The 21522-nt window shown below is 42.3% G+C and overlaps 1 protein-coding gene across 4 annotated transcripts in view; it reads right to left on the bottom strand.

The window, feature by feature from the left end:
• tafa5a (TAFA chemokine like family member 5a) overlaps positions 1-21522 on the bottom strand; it is a 266925-nt gene that overhangs the window by 13913 nt on the left and 231490 nt on the right. For 3 of the 4 annotated variants that reach the window (XR_005079071.1, XR_005079072.1, XM_037122495.1), the window contains exon 3: positions 3408-3535. Coding sequence is in view for 2 of the 4 variants with exons in the window: in XM_037122495.1 (XP_036978390.1) it covers positions 3408-3535 (128 nt within the window). In the remaining 2 variants the exon portion in view is untranslated. The other variant, XM_037122496.1, reaches the window with a different exon arrangement.

Genomic DNA, 21522 nt, shown 5'->3' with positions numbered 1-21522 from the left:
CTTGACAGTGTAAAGCTGCTTAAACACACGCGCACACACACACACACACACACACACACACACACACACACAAGGCACAGATGAGTGCACATAGCTGTCCAGCCATTTGACTAGCTGTCACCAAGCTTAAAGTAGCCAATGAAGCGAGCAAAGGAATACCTGTCACGTCCCGCATATTGTCAGCATAAGCTGATGAGAGGTACATTGACTGACATCTTAAGCGGCGTATGAAACGTAAAAAGTAGGCCAAAGAGTACAGGGGCCACCCTTCCCCGTGAAGCAGGGACACATATTCATATAAAGTATGAATATGCAAACAGTTGCAAACACACACCAGAGGACATCAGCGCGAGCATGTTAACATCCACGTGAGAATGCGCATGAATCAGGTCTATTAGCCCTCGAACACGGCGTGACCACCTCATTTGCATACTCCACACAAACATGCACACACACACACATACACACTAGGTCTTATGCCTGTAAAATATAATAAATGAATCCAGCTTTGTGTGTGTGTGGACTGCCTGCCTGCCCCAATAGCAAATTACATTATAGGTGGAACATGTAACGTCTTCACAACCAGGTATATCGGGTTGGTGTCAGGCCTTTAAGAGACACATGCACACACGCGCGCACACACACACACACACACACACACACACACACACACACACACGACTCACAGCACAGCAGGATCACAGGGGCAGCAGCTGTCTGCTCGACCATATCATCTGGGCTCAACATTCGGCGTGTGTGTCTGCTATTCATGTGTGTTTGTCTTGTAGCGTAAAGAGTAAACAAGTTAGTCAGCTGATGACTAAATCATGACAGATGCATTAATGATGCCCCACCGGTCCTCACCATTCGCCCATTGACATTCACAGATAGGGCAGCTGTGTTGTGTGTGTGTGTGTGTGTGTGTGTGTGTGTGTGTGTGTGTGTGTGTGTGTGTGTGTGTGTGTGCCCGCGCGCACGTGTTGTGTAACATGTTTCTTAACTGAGACCTCTTTAATTGCTACAGTATAGAATGCAGATGCAGGCGGGGGAGCAAGTAGTGTTTACATCTCTTGTAAAATGTGTGTAGGTTGGTGCTGGGGAGGAGAGGAGGATACTTGGAGCGGGAATAAAGGACGGGTGCGTGAATGAATGGGCGGCACCTCTGCGAATACAAGCGGCGGCTCCCCATCTGCTGCCACCATTAACATTAAGAGCGTCCCTAATTCAGGCTAATTGCCGGCGACGAGGAAGTAAACAAACAGAGTACAGCTTGTGGAGATGAGCCGCAGACGAGGAGGGTGGGGGGGTGGGGGACATTTTGGAGGGACTGTGGAGTGAATGCCTAACTGGGTTTCTGCTGTTATCAATGTGCTCGTGGCTCACAGTGTGCAAGCCGGCCCCCCGATGTACAGAAGTGTGGCAGCAGTTGGAGACAGTGCTCAAAGGTGCAGTCCAGAACGCGAAAGCCATGTGAGTCCATGTGGTTCAACGCAGCGTGGTTTACTCTAGCAGGACCACATCATTTCTGCTAAAGTAGCACGAATGCTACCTTCAGTTTCTTTTTAGCAACAAGATTCTCCTATGAATGTTTCTGAGTGACAAGCCATTGTGCGACTTGAAATTTTAGCTTCTTTCAGCTCATTGCTTTGGTTTAACGGCCCAAAACTTTACTGGTTTTAATCAGTCTCATCACTCTCATCTAGTTGGTGATCAGAGTAAAACATCCATCCAGCAGCTAAAAAGCCATATTTTCCTATACCATTTGGTGGGGACCAGAACAGAGCCAAAATAGGAGTGAATATTAGGTGGAATATTTCCATCAAATAATTCCCAAAGAAGGCTAACAATCTTCAATCTGCTCTATTTTTCCAGATTTCTTAATAAAACTATTGAAATGTTTCTCCAGATTTTGTTTGATGGCTAGACCATGGTTCGGGCCACAATTTTCTGTCCGACCAATCTGAGAGAGTAGTTAATGAGCCCGACCTGAAATTGACAGGAGCTCTGTCTGTAATGCAAAATAAAGCTTTGAGTTTGTGCTCTTCTCTCAGGCAGCTTTCCTGTTTCCCTGATTAAAGTATAGACGACATTGAGAAGGAGTTGTTTCACACCATTAGTACAATACATATTTTATTTATTCATTTAGATATATATTTATTCTTAACAGAACTCCAGATTCTCGCTAAACCCTAGATTTACATACATATACATATACATATATATATATATATATATATATTTTTTTTTAATTATTGTGACATTCTCGTATGTTTTGATGTATGTCTATTGTATTGCACCGAACTGAGATGCATCTGTGATTTCGTTGTAAGTTCAGCCTACAATGACAATAAAGAATTTTATTCTATTGTTGTAAGAGAAAGGCCTATATATGTTTTATCTATGGTTACCCGCATGGTCCTACAGAACTGGAGTCGCAATCAAGCAGCAACATACATGGAAAATTATGTTATTTTGTAGATCATTATATCATTATATTTTCAGACAGATACATATATCAGTTAGGATGATATAATGCTACTAAACCAGCCAGTTGGAGGGTGGTGTCTGATCACCATGGAGACCATGGTCTTTCTGCATGAATCGACATCGTTGTGCGGCTCATGACTCATGTCTCCACGTTTTGAAATATATCCTCAGAAGCAATTTGTAAATGCTGGGACTGAGCGACAAAATCAATATCACTGCTATTGACAGCTGGCATTTTTAACACGAGATTAAGACTGATGAGATAATGTATCCCGTTATGTGGATATAATGACTTATGACTGTGACGTGTGTAAAGACAAGCATTAGAACGGGTACAACAGTCTGGTGAGTTCAGAAAATGCCATCAATTTACTGTAATGCAGACGAAGACGACACTTAAAGCATATCACCATGTAGTGAGATCCAAAATCTAAGAAGATTAATAGTTTCATATCACGATAGCGATATACAGTATTTATTGATATATTACCCAGGCAGATAGAGGATTCAGATGTAAAGTCACAGATTACGTAGAAGCAGTGTTTTCAAATTAAACTATTAAACTGTGTTTATTCTTTTATATCAGAGCTTTTTATGTGAGTCACTGCTCCAAATAGTTTTTCCATAACTGTGTATAATGATTATGCTCATTAAAAATGGCTTTTTAAACTGTATTGTTTGGAGAGCAAAACTGTTTAATCATTATTGTTTAATTTTCATTTCGTTCTCAGTTTAAATAAGATGTGTGCTTAACCCGCAATCGATTCTCCATGCAAATGCTTCATTGCGGGCTCCCGGACTCCCGTTGTTCTCGGGGCCACTGGTGCAGCGGGTGCACACATTTTGCACACACCTACTGGTTTGCGAGCGGATCGCGCAAAACCCCGCGGGCTGGCGCTCGAAAGGGAGCCCGGACCTACCGTGGTGGTTTTGACCCGGCCTCCGGGCTGTGTACAAGTCCAGCCGGATTTATTGACTAACAGGTCACAGCCTTCGTCCTCCAAACACGGCACCATCTCACACCACTGCTTTTTCCGAACAATGCCAGCTGTGGAGAAACACAGGAAAAGAGAGAGAGAGAGAGAGAGAAAAAAAGAGACGATTAGAGAGGTGAGGAGAAATTAGGAGGGAATAAGCAGATGGAGAGAAATGATAGCGAGAGGTGGATGCAGAGATGTAGCGATTAAAATAGAGAGAGTGGGTTGCGGGATGACAGATGGAGGAATGCAGATATGGGCAAAGATTTTAACACGATGGAGAATGATGGAAAAGGGGGAGATTTGAAGTGGGGGGGAGCTAAAATACATATAAATGGAGTAGAAAAGATGGGGAGATGCGGGGGGATGGATTGGAGGAGAGGGGGGATATGCAGGTAGATGAAGAGCAATGAAGCGGAGAGACAATTGAGAGATATGAGAGGAGGGGATGACAGTGAGAGATGTGGGGGGGGGGGGGGGGGGGAGAGGGAGGGAAACAGACAGATGGAGAGAGATGGAGCGGGCTGCGATCAGTCAGGTGAATAAATTCCAACATCACAAATGATATTTAGCAGGTTTACAGCCCCCTCCTTGCATCCTGCGACATTTCAAACAGGATGGAATATTTTGTAAGCCATGTGCGTAAGCTCCTACCACAAGTTTTTAAAATGTCTGACATTTATGCCTTCCAAAATACTTTGCCATAACAACATGTTGTAATTTGTACTTCTCCGAGCTCTGTCATTTTCTCAGTCTGCTCGGCTGTTTTTCACTTCCAGACTTCACTTAGTGAGCTTCTACATTTCCCAGAAAAAAGCCCCAGGCTGGAGGATATTACACCCACTTGTACAGGCTTCACTTAAAGACTGAGCCATAATGATAACAATGATAAATATAGTGACAATAAATGTGAGTTTTTCAGTTTGAGGAAAGAGATGCTGCAGCTGCAGTGCAATCATTCAATTCAAAATAATTCTGTTAGGCTCCTTCTATCAAATAATCTGTGCAGTTTTTTGTTTTTGTCCACAAAACTCAGAAGTACTTTGCTTGGACGCTTATAGAAATAAAAGGGCTTCCTAAAATGCATCTGACGTACTGTTATTTATCAAACGTTACACAAAAACAGTTAACAGGCAGTCTGATATCGCTGTGCTGGTGGTTTTCCCAGAACTACCTGATTGCATGATTTAAGTGTACTTGCACCATTAGTAAAAACGTATATTGTGGTTAATTGCCTTGCTCATGTCAACATCAATCATTTTTGAGAAGAAAGCGTGGTACTCATTCTCCTTCCCTCCTCTCCACACATGAATATGTACTGTATGAGTGTATTTTGCAGAAAACTACTATGACTGCCTCGCTGTTGTATGTCTCCTTGCATCATTCCAGTTGCATTTTAAATCTGTGTCTGTCCAGATTTATGTAATATACAATCTTGAGATCGAGATTAACTTGGGCAAATTGCATAAATGGAAGTGTTTAAATTATTGTCCATTTATTAATTATTATAGCCAGATCACTATTTGCATACATTATTACTGAACTAATGAACTAATTAGATTTTGGTACTCAAAGGTCATGGTCAAGGTCAATGTGTTATGTTCAATCACATTGACCTTGACCTTAGCCTTTGACTACCAAAATCCATTAAGTTCATTTTCATTTATGAGTGGATATTTGTCTGCAGTTTAAAGAAATCCCCTTAAGGTGGTTGTAAGATATTAATTTCACAAGATGGGACGGACAGAGAGGCATAACAGTATATGAAATTGCACCAAATCCTTCCTCCTCATTAAAAATCCCGCTATTTGTGATGTCACAAATCATGTCCGTAGATCCACCTCTTTAAAATGACATTTTCAGTGAGCACAGAGGAACTTCGTACTTTCAACAATGAAGGTGAAAACAGCCCTCTGGAGACTCTGCATATACACCATTCTGCATAGTGACACTCATACATTCAACTGTAGGAGCAAGAGGAACTACACATTTCTGACGGGAGGGTTGGCTTTAACGTCCAGTGATAAACACTAGGCACTAGACCTGTCGCAAACAGGGATACTCGCAGGGGGAAGTCAGACAAGAATACTGCTGCACACCATCGCGCAGCCCTACCAAGACAACTGGGACAATTTCCACATCGTCCATTGCAACAGCAGAGGACTAGCAAAAGAAAAACCCATGATAATATATTCTCTTACCTGCCTTACCAGAGGCAGAATGAATCATCAATAAGCATTTGAAGCACATGTCAAAGGATCATAGACTTCTATTCAACCTAAGGCTTTAGGAATTGTCTCTGTAATGGCATGTCGGCACTAGACTACACTATAACAGCCGGAATGGAGCCACAACTGGAAATACAAAAACATTCTTCTTGCCACGTCTAAGACATTAAAGGCACCCTGTGGAGATTTCTTTGTAAACAAACATTAATTTTGAAAACAAAATTTATTTTTACGAGTTAATGAAAATCATGGCTGTTGGGGGGGAAAAAAAAGGAGTGTGAATTTCAGGGTCATTATGTACGTGGCGTAATGAGGCACTTTTTGGAGTAACAAGACGATGAGATAAGGTGTTTAATCACAGCCCTGCATGTCGGATTGACTCGCAATCTTCTCAGTCGAATCACAAGTTGCGTCGAGAAGGACTGAAGAACAAAAACAAGGACCGGGAACACATGTCCGCCTCAAAATGTGAATCAGAAACACAGAAAATGAAAAGCGATGAACCTAGATAGAAGGAGAGAGGGCGAAGACAAAGGAAAAGCATGTCTAGATAAAAAATGTTGCCACTACAAGAAAATGAGCAAGATAAAGGAAGACGGATACACACTTTTATGCTCATATTCGCATGCATTTATGGATGGAAAACAGCAATCTTTAATGGATAACAGTGAATTCGGGGAATGATTTATAGGGCATACATACATCATATTCTTTTGCCACGGTGTTCATGGCATGCTCGGTCTCTTATAAAACATAAGGGAATTCTGCTCAGTTCCATATCTATAAATTTGCTCTAAGGGCACCTTCAGTAGCTGTCATAACCTTGCATGTAGATCATAAGTGAGCACTGTACCTAATGCTAATATCTGCTCACCATAAACAATATCTATATATCAATCAATCCATGAAATATGTATACGCTCTCAAGCACTACACGGCTAAATAATAAAAAGCACCATGAAGACTGTGTCAGCACAGTAAATGGTGAGCTCCAAATTGACACCAGTGTAAAGCATTGTTATTGTTGAGTGCTTTTTGCTGACATGCTGCTTGAGGTTGAATTACTTGACGCTACTGTGGTGCGCCTCAAGGCTAGCTGCACAAACATCTAAAACATGTGCGACTGGAATATTTTCCCCTTCAGGGACAAAGTTACACGTGGGAAACAATGCAATTTCAAATGGCTCAAATATCCGAAAACTATTAAGTGTTGTCAGCAAAAAAAAAAAAAAAACAGATCAGCCACAAACTAGACGTACCATTGCTATAATCACAATCCCATGCCGATTCCTGCCGATCACTGGATGTTCTGTTTTGGACACCCAGAAATTGTAAGCGCTTCAATGTCAGCCTTTGGATTCTTACTCTGCCATCAGGTTTCCATCAATAAGGGGTTCAGTATGCTTTAAAAATGAACAAGCTGAGAATGAGAATGCAGTGTCTGACAATCTTGGTAACTTTCCCAAACCAGCTATCTGAAAAAGGTGGACAAGAAACTAGCAGCATTTGAGTTTTTCCCTCAAATATTTTTAGTATTTCAGGCAATTTCTTAACCACAACCAATTGCACCAGCACTCATATCAATAGGGATATCATAATCCTTATCTTAACAGTTATTGATGGCTGGTTTTTCACAAAATCATTCAAGTGTGGCATTTTAAACTAGAGTCTGACCAATAAGCAATTTTTGGTGCCCATACCAACGCCAATTTTAGTGAGTACAAATATTCTGATATTGATATATTGGCATATATTGGTGTTCAAACATTTTCTGGAGTGATCCTGCTAATGTGGTTATGAAACACTTGTGACAAAGAAATTAATGGGGGCAAGATATTTTAAATATTAACAATAAACTTCATTGTCTGGTAACAGTAATCTTTTCTGAGAATTTAAGAATGATGTATCACCCCTAGTATCTTTTGTGCCTTACTTTCTGAAGAACCAAAAGGATTTATATTGGACAGTACTGGACAACAAATACATCAATACAACATATGTTGGGCTCTATTTAAAACACCTTTTAAGATGCTACAATCAGTAAGACAACTATTCTTGGAAACTATTTTACATGAACAAATAATCGAGTGTGGCCATTCAAAACAGCCATTAAAACATACAAAATGGTTAGACACTTCTTCACACTAACTACTTTATTTCAAGCTTACTCTGGCGCATGAATGCCTTTCTCTGACAAGCTTGTCCCTGAAGGTGTTCCTCAGGGACACGTTTTGGCTCCCCTGCTAATCCCTTTACAAATAAATTATATGCATTGTAACCACAGTGATCTCTGGTCTACCAGCAGGCATTGTCCAAAAATGAAAAAAATGAAAAAAACAAAAAACACTGATACGTGGACTGCAAAATGGGTTCCTGATGGATACTTTTTTCAGTTCAAGAAATCTGTCTCAGCAAAAGATAACCTTTCAGATACATGTGGTGAGCCCCATCTCTGGGCACATCCTAGTGTTGTTACTGCTTGCCTCGAGACAGCAAATCACCAGCGTTATTAGATATTGGCACTACAAGCATCCTGACACTGACGGTCGATGCCATGAAAATATCAAAGTTTGATACCGAGCCCTACTTAGACCACGAAGGACACAAGGAGCTGCGTCAAGAAGACAAAATGAGGGTAGACAGAGTCAGTTCTACCTACAGCGCATGGCCATCACCATAGAGGGACAGGGAACAAAGCTGGTAACAGGCATTAGAGAGCTGGAACAAACTCACCTCTGAGAGAACAATGAATACATTTTAAAAAATCTGAAGTCGAAATATTCTAATTTGACCAAAGATCATTGATTAAGTGTCCTCATATCTCATCATTTCATGGTACGAAAACATCAATTTCAAGCAAAACAACCAGTGTGCCGACAAACGGCTCCACTGCAGCACCAATGTACAATCAAAAACGACAATCCACTCAGTGAACCCGCCCGTATTGTGAATTAGCATACCAAATGCTTCCTTCAAGCCACACACACTCAAGTCTCAAGTTCGAGAAAATCCTTACTCGAGCTACTGTGACTATTCTCAACAAGTGGCTTTTAAGAACTCCCGCCAACACACACACACACACACATACACACACACACACACACACACACACACACACACATACACAGACACAGGCTTTGACTCCTCTCGCCCTCGTCTTTTCCTTTTAAAGTAACCTATTTTATCTTTTTTTAGCATTTTATCACATATTTATTTATTATTGTCTTTTGTGTCCTTTGTCCTGAATTTTGTGTGAAGTATGCCAGCGCCAAAGACGAATTTCCATTTTATGTAAATCTGGAGGACAAGAAAGCGTTTTGAATCTGCATCTACAACTGGCTGTACCTCAGTGGCGGTAACGTAGGGGACGGGATGTGAAGCAGGCTTTGTGAATTCAAGACGGAAGCAAGAGAGTCGAAGCGAAAATTAGAGGACATATTGGAAACACACCATTTACTGCGGTGAACGGAATAAACTTGTCAGATTTGATAGCCCAGGGTCTGGCACAGTTCTCAAGATCTTTTTCCCCTCCTTTTTTTTTTTTTTTTTTATTTAATCCATTACTGTGGAATTTATGTAATGAATGTTGTCAGCAAGGTCACTTATACAATTCACTAACGGGTTTTGTTTCGCTTCTGAATTACCATCCAGTGAGGTGACCCTCAGCTGATGAAGATGTATAGCACTGCGAGTACATAATAGTAATGAGGGAATGAAGTGCTCCTCACTGCGTGTGTGTTAAAAGATGTTATTTTTGACTGAAAAGTGACGCCTCCATTGTCAGTATTTTACTTAATAACCATCTGCTCTATCTCAAACACTACAGATCAGACTATTTCTGCATTTATTCCTCGTTCCCCCACATTCTCATGATAAATAGTGAGCATAATATAATGTTTTGACTCTGTTAAGAGAGAGCGTTGATCACAGTTCAACGTCAGGAAAAAGTTCAAGTTAAGATGAAAAATGTAACTGCACAGACAGCTCATGTTGACAGAACAATTCCCATGTGGTCTGGGAGATAATTAATAAAGACCTGTGCTGCTTAAGCCAGTTATATCAATTATATTACTGCAACTTAAAGACATGAATTTTTTTTATTGAAAACATTCAAAAATCCCCCAAAATTATCAGCCGACATAACCATCAGAAGACATAATCATTTTAAAGTTGTGATGTCTATGTATACAGGAATATCTGCTACAGTTAGCATGCTAATCAGTTAGCCCCAGCCAGTCCCAGTACAAAGCTTCTGTGCTAGCAGTGTAAAGATCAACGCCGCCCTGGTGCTCCGAGCTCTCGGTTTATGCCAGTACATGAATGGCTTTCTCAGCTAGCCGAGCTAGGCTAACAGCAGCTACAGTTAGCAGCAGTTAGTGGTTATCCTGGGGATGTGCTGCCCCCTGTTTGTTTGTAGAATTAGTTCGACAGGTGGCCAATTTTTACATGCGTCTTTAAAGCTGCCTTAATTTTTAAAAAAAAAAAAAATTTTATATCAATAATGGTTAAAAGAATTATTGTCCAACTCTGCAGTTTCCCTCGAGATATTAGCACCTTTCAACCACCTTCCATTCATACAAGACAATGACAAACACACTGTACATTACCCATCCTCCACTAAACTGCTAATAAAATTAATACCTAGTTGGTGAACTGAAGCATTGGCAGATAGAGAGCTGATAGATGGAGGTTGATTGAGTCCAAAACAGGGCAAAAAGAGAATACATTTTTTAATGTAAAAAACATGATAATGTCACATTTGTCAGGGTCTGTACCAGACAAACTTATTTTCTCACATCTGGAGAGCACGTTTTTGCAGGCCAATGCATCTGTGCAGCACTACAGTAGTTCAATGAGATGCTGTTTTGTCACACATTATACTTGTATCAAAAACTTGCAGCTTCTTGCAATTTAGCACTTTTGGCGCTTTGCCATATTGTGATTTTGATTATATTTTCATTCATTTTGCAGTCTTACCCCTTAAAATATATGCTGTTAGCCATAGCCAACATTTATTAATGCCTTATTACACTCCTCCCAAGTAGGAGAGTTCAGGCTCTGTGATCTCCCTTCTCCTGTGATTTGTAATTAAAACCATAATTAGCACCCACGCTTGACTTGACTATTGTGGAACACAACACTTAAATTCATTAATTTTAAAAAGGAACACTCCATGTTTTAGGTATCAAATGCTCGCCATCTGTAGACTTGAATGGTGGCCCTGAATAGTTGGTGGATGTCGGCTGTAGTTAGTTTGGATTCACAGCAGTTACAGAGGATTCAAAGTGACCCACTTTCACAGTGGAATGAAAGTATCAAAATCAAACTTCTCAAACTACCTCGGCAGCATAATCCACTTCTTTGACATCCATCCGTGGGCTCAGTGTTTCCCAAATGTTCATACTGTGACCAAATTATAGCTACACTGCATTGCTAATTATAGCTATAAAAAAGCTAACCATGCATGAGAAAAACAAAAGCTGATTATTTATCCATATGTTTTATGGTGGGATTATAAAGGAGACTTATTATGCTTTTTCCTTTACTTTCCTCTTCTTCAATGTTCCATATGGGTTATGTATATATAAAAGATCTTAAAAGTTAAAAAGGCCAAAGTCCACACCAGCACAGCTTTTGCACTGCTTTAGCACAGCTGCTCTGATGTTTTTAGCAGTGCTGGCTCAGGCATGTGCGAGCTGAACCAATCTGGGGAGACTAACCCTAACCCCGTAATGAGACGGGAGCTAAATCCATGTAAACCTATTCTAGTAGTAACCCAAAACACAATTATGAAATTGGGCTCAACATGTCTCCTATAAGCTCCAGCTGTGGCGCTTCTTTACTCAAGCGCAGATCCAGTTGTGTTCAAAAGCCCCAAAACTTAAGCACTGGGACTCATAATAGCGTGAAAACAAGTTATTAGTTTCGCCAGATGCGGCTACCATTAGTTGCAAGATAACAGCATCTCTACCAATTCAGCTACTTGGTTCCCAGCATTTATTCCTATCAATGATACATTTGTTTGTATTGCTTTGGACTTTATAGCCAGATAAAGTAATTGGAAATGCAACACCCTGCGCTGACACCACAGTTTCACAGAACCATTTATTGAAGAGCACGGTGGGTTTTTATTGCCCGCAGGCGACCGGTCCAACGACTGTGATTACTCATATGAGCAATCAGGAACTGTAAAGACAAGTTAGGATGCAGCCCCCACTATCTCACATTTGGATTCACGTCGCTAACTAAACTCATCTCCCAGCAACATCTCGGCCGATAGTGACACTATCTGTTACCACTGGACCATATCGCCGGTGCTGGTGTGAGGGCAGCGGCTTGTGTTGAAACTTATAAGATTCCTGGGTGATATGAAATAAAAACATCCCTCAAATGCGTCCACACACCCACACAGGCAGCCGGGCATCAACACACCCAGCGAGCACAGGCAGAAATAAACACACACACACACACACGGCTTGATGCTATGTGCAAGGGAAGGAATCGGCCGTGGTTTCATCAGCGGGAGATAAGGAGTAGAGAGGGAGAGAACGTTATTACACCCTCCATGGGACACTTATCTTCCCACCAAATGGTAGATCACACTCATGTCAACAGCCAGCATCTTGGCCTAATAAATTCTGTCTAATGCCATGCCAAGCCTGCAATGGCAGGAGAAAGATGGGCCTGTGTGTGTCCTTGTGTGTGTGTGTGTGTGTGTGAGAGAGAGAGAGAGAGAGAGAGAGAGAGAGAGAGAGAGAGAGAGAGAGAGAGAGAGAGAGAAGGAGGTAGCGCACGAGGGAAAAGGAAGGCAGGAAGATGGTTAGAAAGCAGACAAGTAAGACAGAAAGTGGACCTAAAGACAGATCAGATCTGGTGTAACAAATGCAGTGCAGCGGTGTTCAGGAGACGATCCCCAGATAAGACGATGGGCCGAGATAATTACAAACTGTACACATCAGATATGACCGGGGCAGGCGGCTGAATCAGCAGCATGTCAAGGGCTGCTGATGTTGGACTCCAAATATGGTTGCAGTGCACCTTTATTTAGAAAAAAATGAAACATTTTCAATTCATGCACATGTTCAACCATGTGCACGTTCAAGGGTCCTTCACACATCATTCTACAGCACAGGATTTACGACAAAATGCAAGATGCAGTTCTGTTCTGTGCAGACACCTCACTTCACCTGTATCACTGATGCTCGCTAGAGATGCACCGGCCGGTTTAATAACCCGCTTCACAGAACAACTGACTAGTCGACCATTGAAACCACACATGCTCTGTTAGAGCCTAATTGTTCATCTGTGATTTAAGCCTGTGTAGAAACAATCATAATGCATTATAGTGGGCTATCCAAAGCTCCTGAGATGGCCTTCTAAAGACTCACACCTCTGCCAAGGCTGGATGGATGCCAGCAACCTAAATACAACTGTTTTCTCTCATCAAGATCCATGCATTGTTTTATGAGAGCGTAACAAAAATGTAGTCTTGCAATGTTAAAAGAGTGAGAAAAGAATGTTAGATCCACATATAAAAATTAATAGGGGCTATTCTTATCTGCACACTATCCTGGATTCAAGCTACTTTTAGTAGTCATTTAGGTATCCTGCTGACCAACCGAGACACCAGGAAACCAACAAAGACATCAATGGATATGGATGAAAACATGACCTCCTCGGCACGGTAAATAAAAAGACTTCCAGGCTTTGAGAGACAGAAAGACTCACGCTGACCCTGCAAGAAAGCAGTTGCATTGGTACCTTTAGTCAGATAGCATCACAAGCTGAGCTTTAGTCCAATCAGATCACTGCTCAACAGCCTCTTACACAAGTTTTCAAGTATCTTCACAATGCAAACTGGTGGACTCAGAGGGGGGAGTTCACCCCACACAGCTGGTCCTGGCCGTCAAACATCCCGAGTCCGCCACTGATGAGCTGCTCTTGAAAAGCAGGAGTCATTGTTACTGGGTGAAAAAGACCTATCAGCTATTTTTTGGGAGTAGTGGACCGCTACTGAAAGGTAGCGATCGTCGATGCCCTCGCGCTCACGCAAAAGTACGCGTACATGCAGAGGAGCTTGCGATTTCCAGCGCAATCAGCGACAAGACCCGATGTGATTATTCCTCATATTTGTTTCAGTCAGTCATGTGCAGGATCCTCGCAGGGTTGTGTTTTGTGTCACACACACCCACATTAACTAGTATGGGGCTGGGTGCCCGTGTGTTTCCGTGCGAGGGCTGACGTGCTGTCTGACAGAGGTGAATCAACATCACTCCTGATTCACTGCAATGAGCCGGTTGCAAAATGGAGCTCTCCCAAAGTCACACGCACACACGCACACACGCACACACGCACACACACACACACAGCCGTTCGTATGCATTTTCTTTATGCTCTTTGTCAATTCGCTGCCACTTCGGCTCACCTTCGCCTCCCTAATGCATCGGCGTGCTGCTCAGGCATCCCCATCTCTGGTAATGGCGAGTCAAATAGCCTTTTAAGCAAATTCACTGTGTCTTCATTTCACAAAAGGAGTTCTATGAATCCGTCAGGATGTTCTCCCTGTGTAGTTCCTCTCACTCCAGCTGTGCAAATGCCCCTGCGGCACGTGCCGAAAAAAAAAAAGCCTTCCTGCCCCTCTCCTTTAGTGCCTTGCTTTTACAGTTAGTGATCTGGCAATTAAAAGATTCCTCTGCATCGCACTTAATGTAAATCGTTGGGAATGAGGATGTCGGCATCAGCGCACACATGCACGCTGAAGTACAACCAGCGTTTATCCTATACATACAGATAGGGACACACACACACACACACTCACACATACATGCGGAATAATCTCCGCGCCAACATGTCGGGCAACAAAGTCAAACAAAAAGACGGCTTGAATAAAAGCCCGACTGAGTGCCATTAAGACTCCGGGATTTGCTTTCATCATGGAAATCCCCTCCCATGTCTCCTTTTACAGTGGATTCACTATCTGGATAATTAACTGTACTATCTGACCTGCCGGGATAGGCAGACGTTCCCTAAACCTGCGTCGAGCCGAGCGAGAATTAGGAGGAGGCTCAGCGCAATGTGAGAGAAAAAACCCAACGCAAAGAAATAAATCCCCGCGCTTTGTAATTAGCCACCAGCTCTCTATCCCCCTTTTTTTCCCTCCGCAGCTCATCTCCTCTCAGCTAATTTCCCCTTGCCCCCCCCCAACCCGCCCTCGCTTCCCAACGACCACTATTTTCTCCCTCTGCACTTTTCAACGTCTGCCTGCCCTCTATTTCTACTTTCCTTCTATTCTGCTTTTCCTCCCATCACCTCTTTTTCCTTCCCCCGTGCTTGTTCCTTTTTCCAGTCTAGTGGCTCGCCTGATTTTCATAAGATTATTCCACCCGTTTGGCGGCCCTGATGAGTATCTGCACACTAAAAGCTGTCAAGCCCCCTTTTAAAAAAGCCTGAGGTTTTTTTTTTCCTTCCTTTTTTCCCTTTTTTTTTTGGGTGAAGTGAATTTGTGTCCCAAATAGCTCCTCAGCACTCATGAAACTTCAAGAGGCAGAAATAATGAGATAGCATGCAGACTGACATTTCCAGACCTCAGCCATTGCGTCTGTTTGCATGCATGTATGCCTGTGTGGGCGTCTTCATTTTCTTTTCTTTTTTTTTGTGACAGTGACCTAATAAGCTTTTTCCACCATGAATGTGGCATCTATGCTAATGAACACGTGAGAACACGTGTGACGTGCCTCTTTTGTGCGCGTGCTATGTGAAAAACGTTGATATTACAAACATGAAACGCACTCTTTTCATTTTGAAAAATAAAGACAGAGGAAGCAGAGCTTGTTCATCGCTCAAATTCTTCAAAAGAACACAGATAAATGCTTCCTCTCAGCCGTTTGATGTGCTAAACGAACATCTTTAAAGTGAAAAGAGAGCCGTGCTTTACATGGCTGCAATTAAACTTCTCAATTTCCAAATTCAAGTTAACAGACTATTGCTCTCTGTCTGTCTTTTTTTTTTCTCTTTCTCCTTTGTTGCCTTTATTCTGTCCCCCCACACTGTCTGCTGCTAAATAGAAAATACAAAAAATGTGGCAACATTATAGCTCACTATTTAATTAAGGTTAATTAGTGAGATCTTGGGTGGATATGTGCATGACTAGTTCTTGGCCAGAATCTGGTTGCCTGGCTACGTTAAGATGAGGACTAAACACACAAGATTAACATTAGAGGCTCTGTTTGCTGCATTTTGATCCCTTTTCGTGTGAAATATGTAAGAATTGGTCACCAGGTTGAATTCACACTTCAAATAATCAACAGGAGGCAGCATGTCACCAGATTAACCACTACTTGCCACTAACTGTAGTTGCCGTCAGCTAGTTAGCTCAATTAGATGTGCATCTAGCTCAGAGCACCAGGGGAGTGCACATTTTCCAAATTCATAGACGACATATTGCCAGAACGGTTGTTTCTTCGCACTCTGTTGATAATTTTTGTTGAATCATTTTTTAATGATTTTAACCAAAATTCCTACATTGTGAGACTTCAACATGGCCATGTCCAAACTATCCCACAAAGGGCCGATGTGGCTGCAGGTTTCTTTTTCAACCAAGCAGCAGCACACCAACAGACACCTGGCTCATTTAATCAACTGATCTCAGATTTCAGAAAGCTGATTGATCAAACTGTGTGCTGTTGACTGGTTGGAACAAAAACCTGCAGCCACAAGGCCCTTTGTGGAGTAGTTTTGACATGCCTGCTTTAACATATTTGTGCCATAGAGTGTATAAAACACGATGCAGTCGTAGTGAGGATGCCCATATCTTTCTGAGAACTGTTGTTGCCAAAGAGGTAGAGCATTTGCAAAACAGAAGTACAGCTAGCGAGACAGCTAGCGACTATCTGGCGCCCAAGCCTTTAATTATGCATAAGCTGCCTTTATATAGTTCAATTCACCCCTTGTACAGTTTGAAACAAACTGTGAAATGAACTAAAGAGACCAAAACCATTTTCGTACCAGACTGTAATGTCCATTTGTGCTACAATGGTGGCCATTTTAATGTGGGGCTCTTAGGGGATTGACTCATTTTGGAGTCCACCTCAAGTGGACATTCAATGAACTTCAGTGTTTAGCTCTTGAGGAGCTTTAGGGCCTCATGATCTAACCATGAGTGTTGTCACTTGTGCTACGCTAGGCTAATGGTCCTGCATCTTGCTCCATACTCAAGTCACAGACGTGCGGTATCAAGTTCTTCATTTAACACTCCACAAAAAAACAAAATCCAGTGGCAACATCATACTGATAACTGTTCCTTTAAAATTTATCCAGTGATGCGACGTAACAAGATTTCTCCACCACTGCTATATCTTAACAATGAAACACAAAGAGTTTTACGAAAGGAAATGTAAAATTTGAGTCTTTAAAGAAAGTATTCTCTACTCTCATTAGTTTTGTCCTATTTGACATATTTTCCTACTTTCCTAGTTTAAGTAAAGTTTTTGATGATGATGATCAGTATATAGAATGATACTTGAATGGATTATGACTCTTATTATGAAAACCTGAGACTCATGCCACGCCAGTCTCCCTTTGTCCAAGCCCTAAAGTCCACATGCCATGGTGCCGCTTCCAGCTACATCCTCAGTCTCCTGAAGACTATTCATGCTAGGTGCCATTGTGGTGCATAACTGGCAGGTTGCACGGCGTGCCATTGCTCTGGGTCTTGTTTTCCCCAGCGCGCGTGTGTGTGTGTGTGTGTGTGTGTGTGTGTGTGTGTCCTGGCCACCAGGTACAGCTGATATCGTTCATTCGCAGATGCGCTCTGACATTTCCACCTTCAGCTGAACGCCAACAGCAACCCCGGATTTGTGGACGTACACTCGCGCACGTGCACATGCGTCCAGCAGACATTCAAAGGCGGAGAGAGCCCAGAGGCATCGCGAGCCAGGGGAGGAAATGTCGGCTCGAACAGGAGTCTGTGGGAGGGGATCGTTTTTACACCAGCGTCTGGAGAGACACCAGTACATCAGCAGTGACATATACACACCTGGAAGCATCTGGAGAACACAATTTACCTATTCAAAACTCCTACACTGAATAACATTGGCATTATATTCGATCTTTTTAACCACGTAATTCCAGCTGTCGATGAACTGATTAAAGGAAAAAAAAAAATGAAACAAGTGAACCACAGGTTGAAGCAGAAAAGGTCACAATCTGTTTGGTCACAATCCCAAACAAAATCTGTTTAGGAACAAAAAAAGATCAGACATTCACAGAATACAAACCAAGCTGTGAGTTCAAAATGATCTTTTTTTTTTTTTCTAACAGTTCTGCAAACATTAACTGTTGTAAGAGAACGCCTTCCGTAAAGTGAAAGCAACGCGGAAAGCAGCAAAGTGCTCACTTGCTCCGTGTGATGTGCAGCAAAGTGCACAGTGTGAAAGTCTGTCATGAGTATATGCATACACGCCTACACAACAGACATCCGCATATACATTTCGAAACGCGTCGACTGCTTTTCTCACACATAATGTCACGTATATAGGACATCACTGACAGTCATGCAGATGGAATAATGCTTTATGGCTGTGTGGATTTCAGAGTTTAAAGAGCAACCTCACACTGAATCCACTTTGTATGCCTCCGCCGGCGATGGCTGTGGCTGGAGGCATTATGTTTTTGGGGTCATCCGTCCAGCCGTCTGTCCCGTGCTTGTAAAGGCAATAGCTCGAGGACGGCTTGAGGGAACTTCTTTGAATCTGGCAAAAACCACCCACTTGGACTCAAGGATGAACTGAATAGAATTTGGAGGACAAGGGCCAAAGGTCAAGGTCAGGGTCTGTGCGACCTCTCAACATAACACAATTCTGGCCATTACTAGAAAATCAATGCAATAATTATGACAGCGCTCTACACACGTCCACTGTATCCAAAAGGTCAAAGGTCAGTACAACCCTGAAACACATTCTGGATAGCTCAGGGGAGCACCTTCACTGGTGCGCGGAAGCATTTTACTTTGTGTTAGCATGTTGCTATCACTGATTCTGGTCCCATTCTGCGGTGGGTATCAGTGTTGCAGTGTAATCTTCCTTTTCCCACAGACAATCTAGTAACCATGCATTCTAAACTTGTGCCCCTCCCAGAAAAAAAACTGCACAAACATCAGCACAGTCAATCTATTGCTTTCACGTTTACTGCTCTTCGTTTCAGCTGGTGAAACATGAAGGGTGTTACCCGCCCGTATACCAACAGTCTCTCATCAAATGTTGTCCTGCGATGCCTTGGCGTCTCAGAAGAGCCAGAAAGCAACATGCCTGATGTCAAACAGCACATAAAGTGCTTGGTTAGGTCGAGGAAAAGATGACCCTGGGCTCCTGGATGAAATTTTCTTGTGAGACCCTCCACTTAATCGCAACCTCCACCCTTCTTGACACACTGTTGTTGTCTATACTATGTTGGGTGGAGCAGTTGCACAGATATAGGTATCACATAGGACACTAAACGTTACCCTCTCTGTCAGTATGAGGGACTGAGGTGGGTACAAACAGTAGTATATGCTGAAACAGAAGTTACTTATGTAGCTCCGGGTTCTACGAATGGATGGATGTACATAATATTTAAATATTAATTAGGTGAATAAGCTAAAAATAGCTGAAATGTTAAATTAGATAGTCAGAGGGGAAGGCAATGGATCACCGGAGGACCAATTTGAAGGAACTGGAGGAGGGTAATTGGAGTAGGTGGGGTGGGGCTAACGGTGCAATGTGTTAAGATTAGCTGCCTCATACTCAAAACAAGCAGGAGGCAGCATATCACCAGGTTTCTGCTACCTGCTGCTAATTGTAGCTGCAATTGGCTTGTTAGCCCAGTTAGCCATTCATCTACCCGCCCAAACTGGGAGCCTAAAACGCTAGTGGAGAGTTGATGTTTGCTTTGCTAACGTACTAGCATGCTAACTCCTGTAGTTATACCTGCAACACAATACATAGTCATACAAATTCCTAACTTCAAAACTATTCTTCTTCTTTTTTAATGTTCTCAACTAAAATTCTTAAATATTACACATTTAATTCTGGGCTCAAGGGCATTTACTGAATCTGTGAGATGTGTTTTCAAGCTAACACTGGGTGTTAAGTTGCTCTATTTAACTTGTGACGTCACAGAGCAGTTCAGTCCATCACCGTGTCACTGCTACCATCAGTTCTCTTTCTCTTACCTCCACCTCCAGCTCACTGCCTTTGCGTGATGTGCCGAGAGCGGAACCTGCTTTCTGACAACTTATATTAAAAGGAAAAAAAAAACAGTGTTTGCATACACTGTCATTATCAGCAGATGAGTGAACAAGTCGTAAACAAACGCAAAGTGGAAAATGTGACAAATGGACGGGCGCGGCGGCGGGACAGCGCGGAGCCGTAATGATGGGTTATGATGACAGTCGCGATCGTGATGTGGCCGGCGGTAATGAAGGTGACTACGTTGAAGTTGATGATGAATGACACAGTGACATACTTAGACTAAAGTAGAACAATGCCCTCGGGCTGCGAACTAAAATAAACACATGAATATAATTAGTTTGCACACGTGTAGTATGCCTCCTTTTAAACTGCTCGTGTGTGTACTGATGTAAGAGCAAGGTGTGTGTGTGTGTGTGTGTGTGTGTGTGTGTGTGTGTGTGTGTGTGAGTGTGCTAATACAAATCAACACATGCTCCTGGATGCACGTGAGCACACCCGGGCGCCTCTTAATAAAGAGTTTGTACAGCTGGTGGAGGCCCAGACCCTCAAGACACAGCTTCTCCTCCGCGGATGTTGATGATTCTTGTCTATTTAGCCTTATTGACCTCTACATCCAAACTAATCCGCCTTAAATTATGCATAACCTTTTACTTGGCAGAGCTCCCCATAAATCTGTTTATTCCCTGTTTGCTCCCTTACAAAGCCCACTAAACAAATTCCAATTAAGCAAAACAGCAATACAGCATGAATGATAATTCAACTCTGTGCCGTCCCCAAAGCAGATAAGGGCATAATCATTGCTGTTATGTGTAAGGCAGCTTATAAAAGACTGTTCGGTTTCCCTCCAATCTGGTTAGTGTGTATTATTTTCAGGTCATTTGGTCTTTGTGAATACTTGGCAGCGAGTTTGTGTGTGAGTGTGTGTGCGTGCGTCCCTGTTTATGCACCCTATTTTTGAACGACTAATAGAGCACATTTGAATTCTGGTGGCCGAACTGTAGAATGATGACGCCGTTTCAAAATGCATCTTTGGCAATTCTGTCCCAATCTTTTGTCATTCACCCGCTGACGTACACGTCGACAGCGATGTATCTGCAGCGACATAATGGGCTATTGCGGTTATTTACTTTACAGTTTTTGTGTGTAATGTTAAGGGAACTTGTACTCATATTTCAGTGTTTTACTTTGATGCCACTCTCACACTCGGCCACACTTTAATTCATCTGCTGAACATCTCACATACAAAACAGATTCCTTGAAAGAAAAGAGACTTTTGATCCAAAATCCAAAATGTGTTTTTGGTGATTTAGCTTTTGCCAGAAGATAGCAGCGTTCCACCTTAACTCACCTCCATGCTGTGCCGCATTCGGAGATCGCTAACCCTGCAGACATAAATAGTATCCATAATGTGGTTTATTCCATGATATTCTTAGTTATTAGGCTTTCAATATTAATTCAGTTTTTGGAACCCTTCCCCATGAAACGTAGCTTGTTTTACAATTAATAACTTAAAGAGGCACTACGTAAAAGACATTACGAGGTGAAAACTTAGTTTCTCCACTGCAGGCGTTGGAAAGAACTCCAAAGTTTGTGGAAAACGAAGCA

The sequence above is a fragment of the Acanthopagrus latus genome, chromosome 14 (genome assembly GCF_904848185.1).
Source record: "Acanthopagrus latus isolate v.2019 chromosome 14, fAcaLat1.1, whole genome shotgun sequence".
Classification (NCBI taxonomy): Eukaryota; Metazoa; Chordata; class Actinopteri; order Spariformes; family Sparidae; genus Acanthopagrus; species Acanthopagrus latus.
The sequence above is the reverse complement of the archived record's forward strand: the minus strand, read 5'-3'. Positions and strand labels throughout refer to the sequence as shown.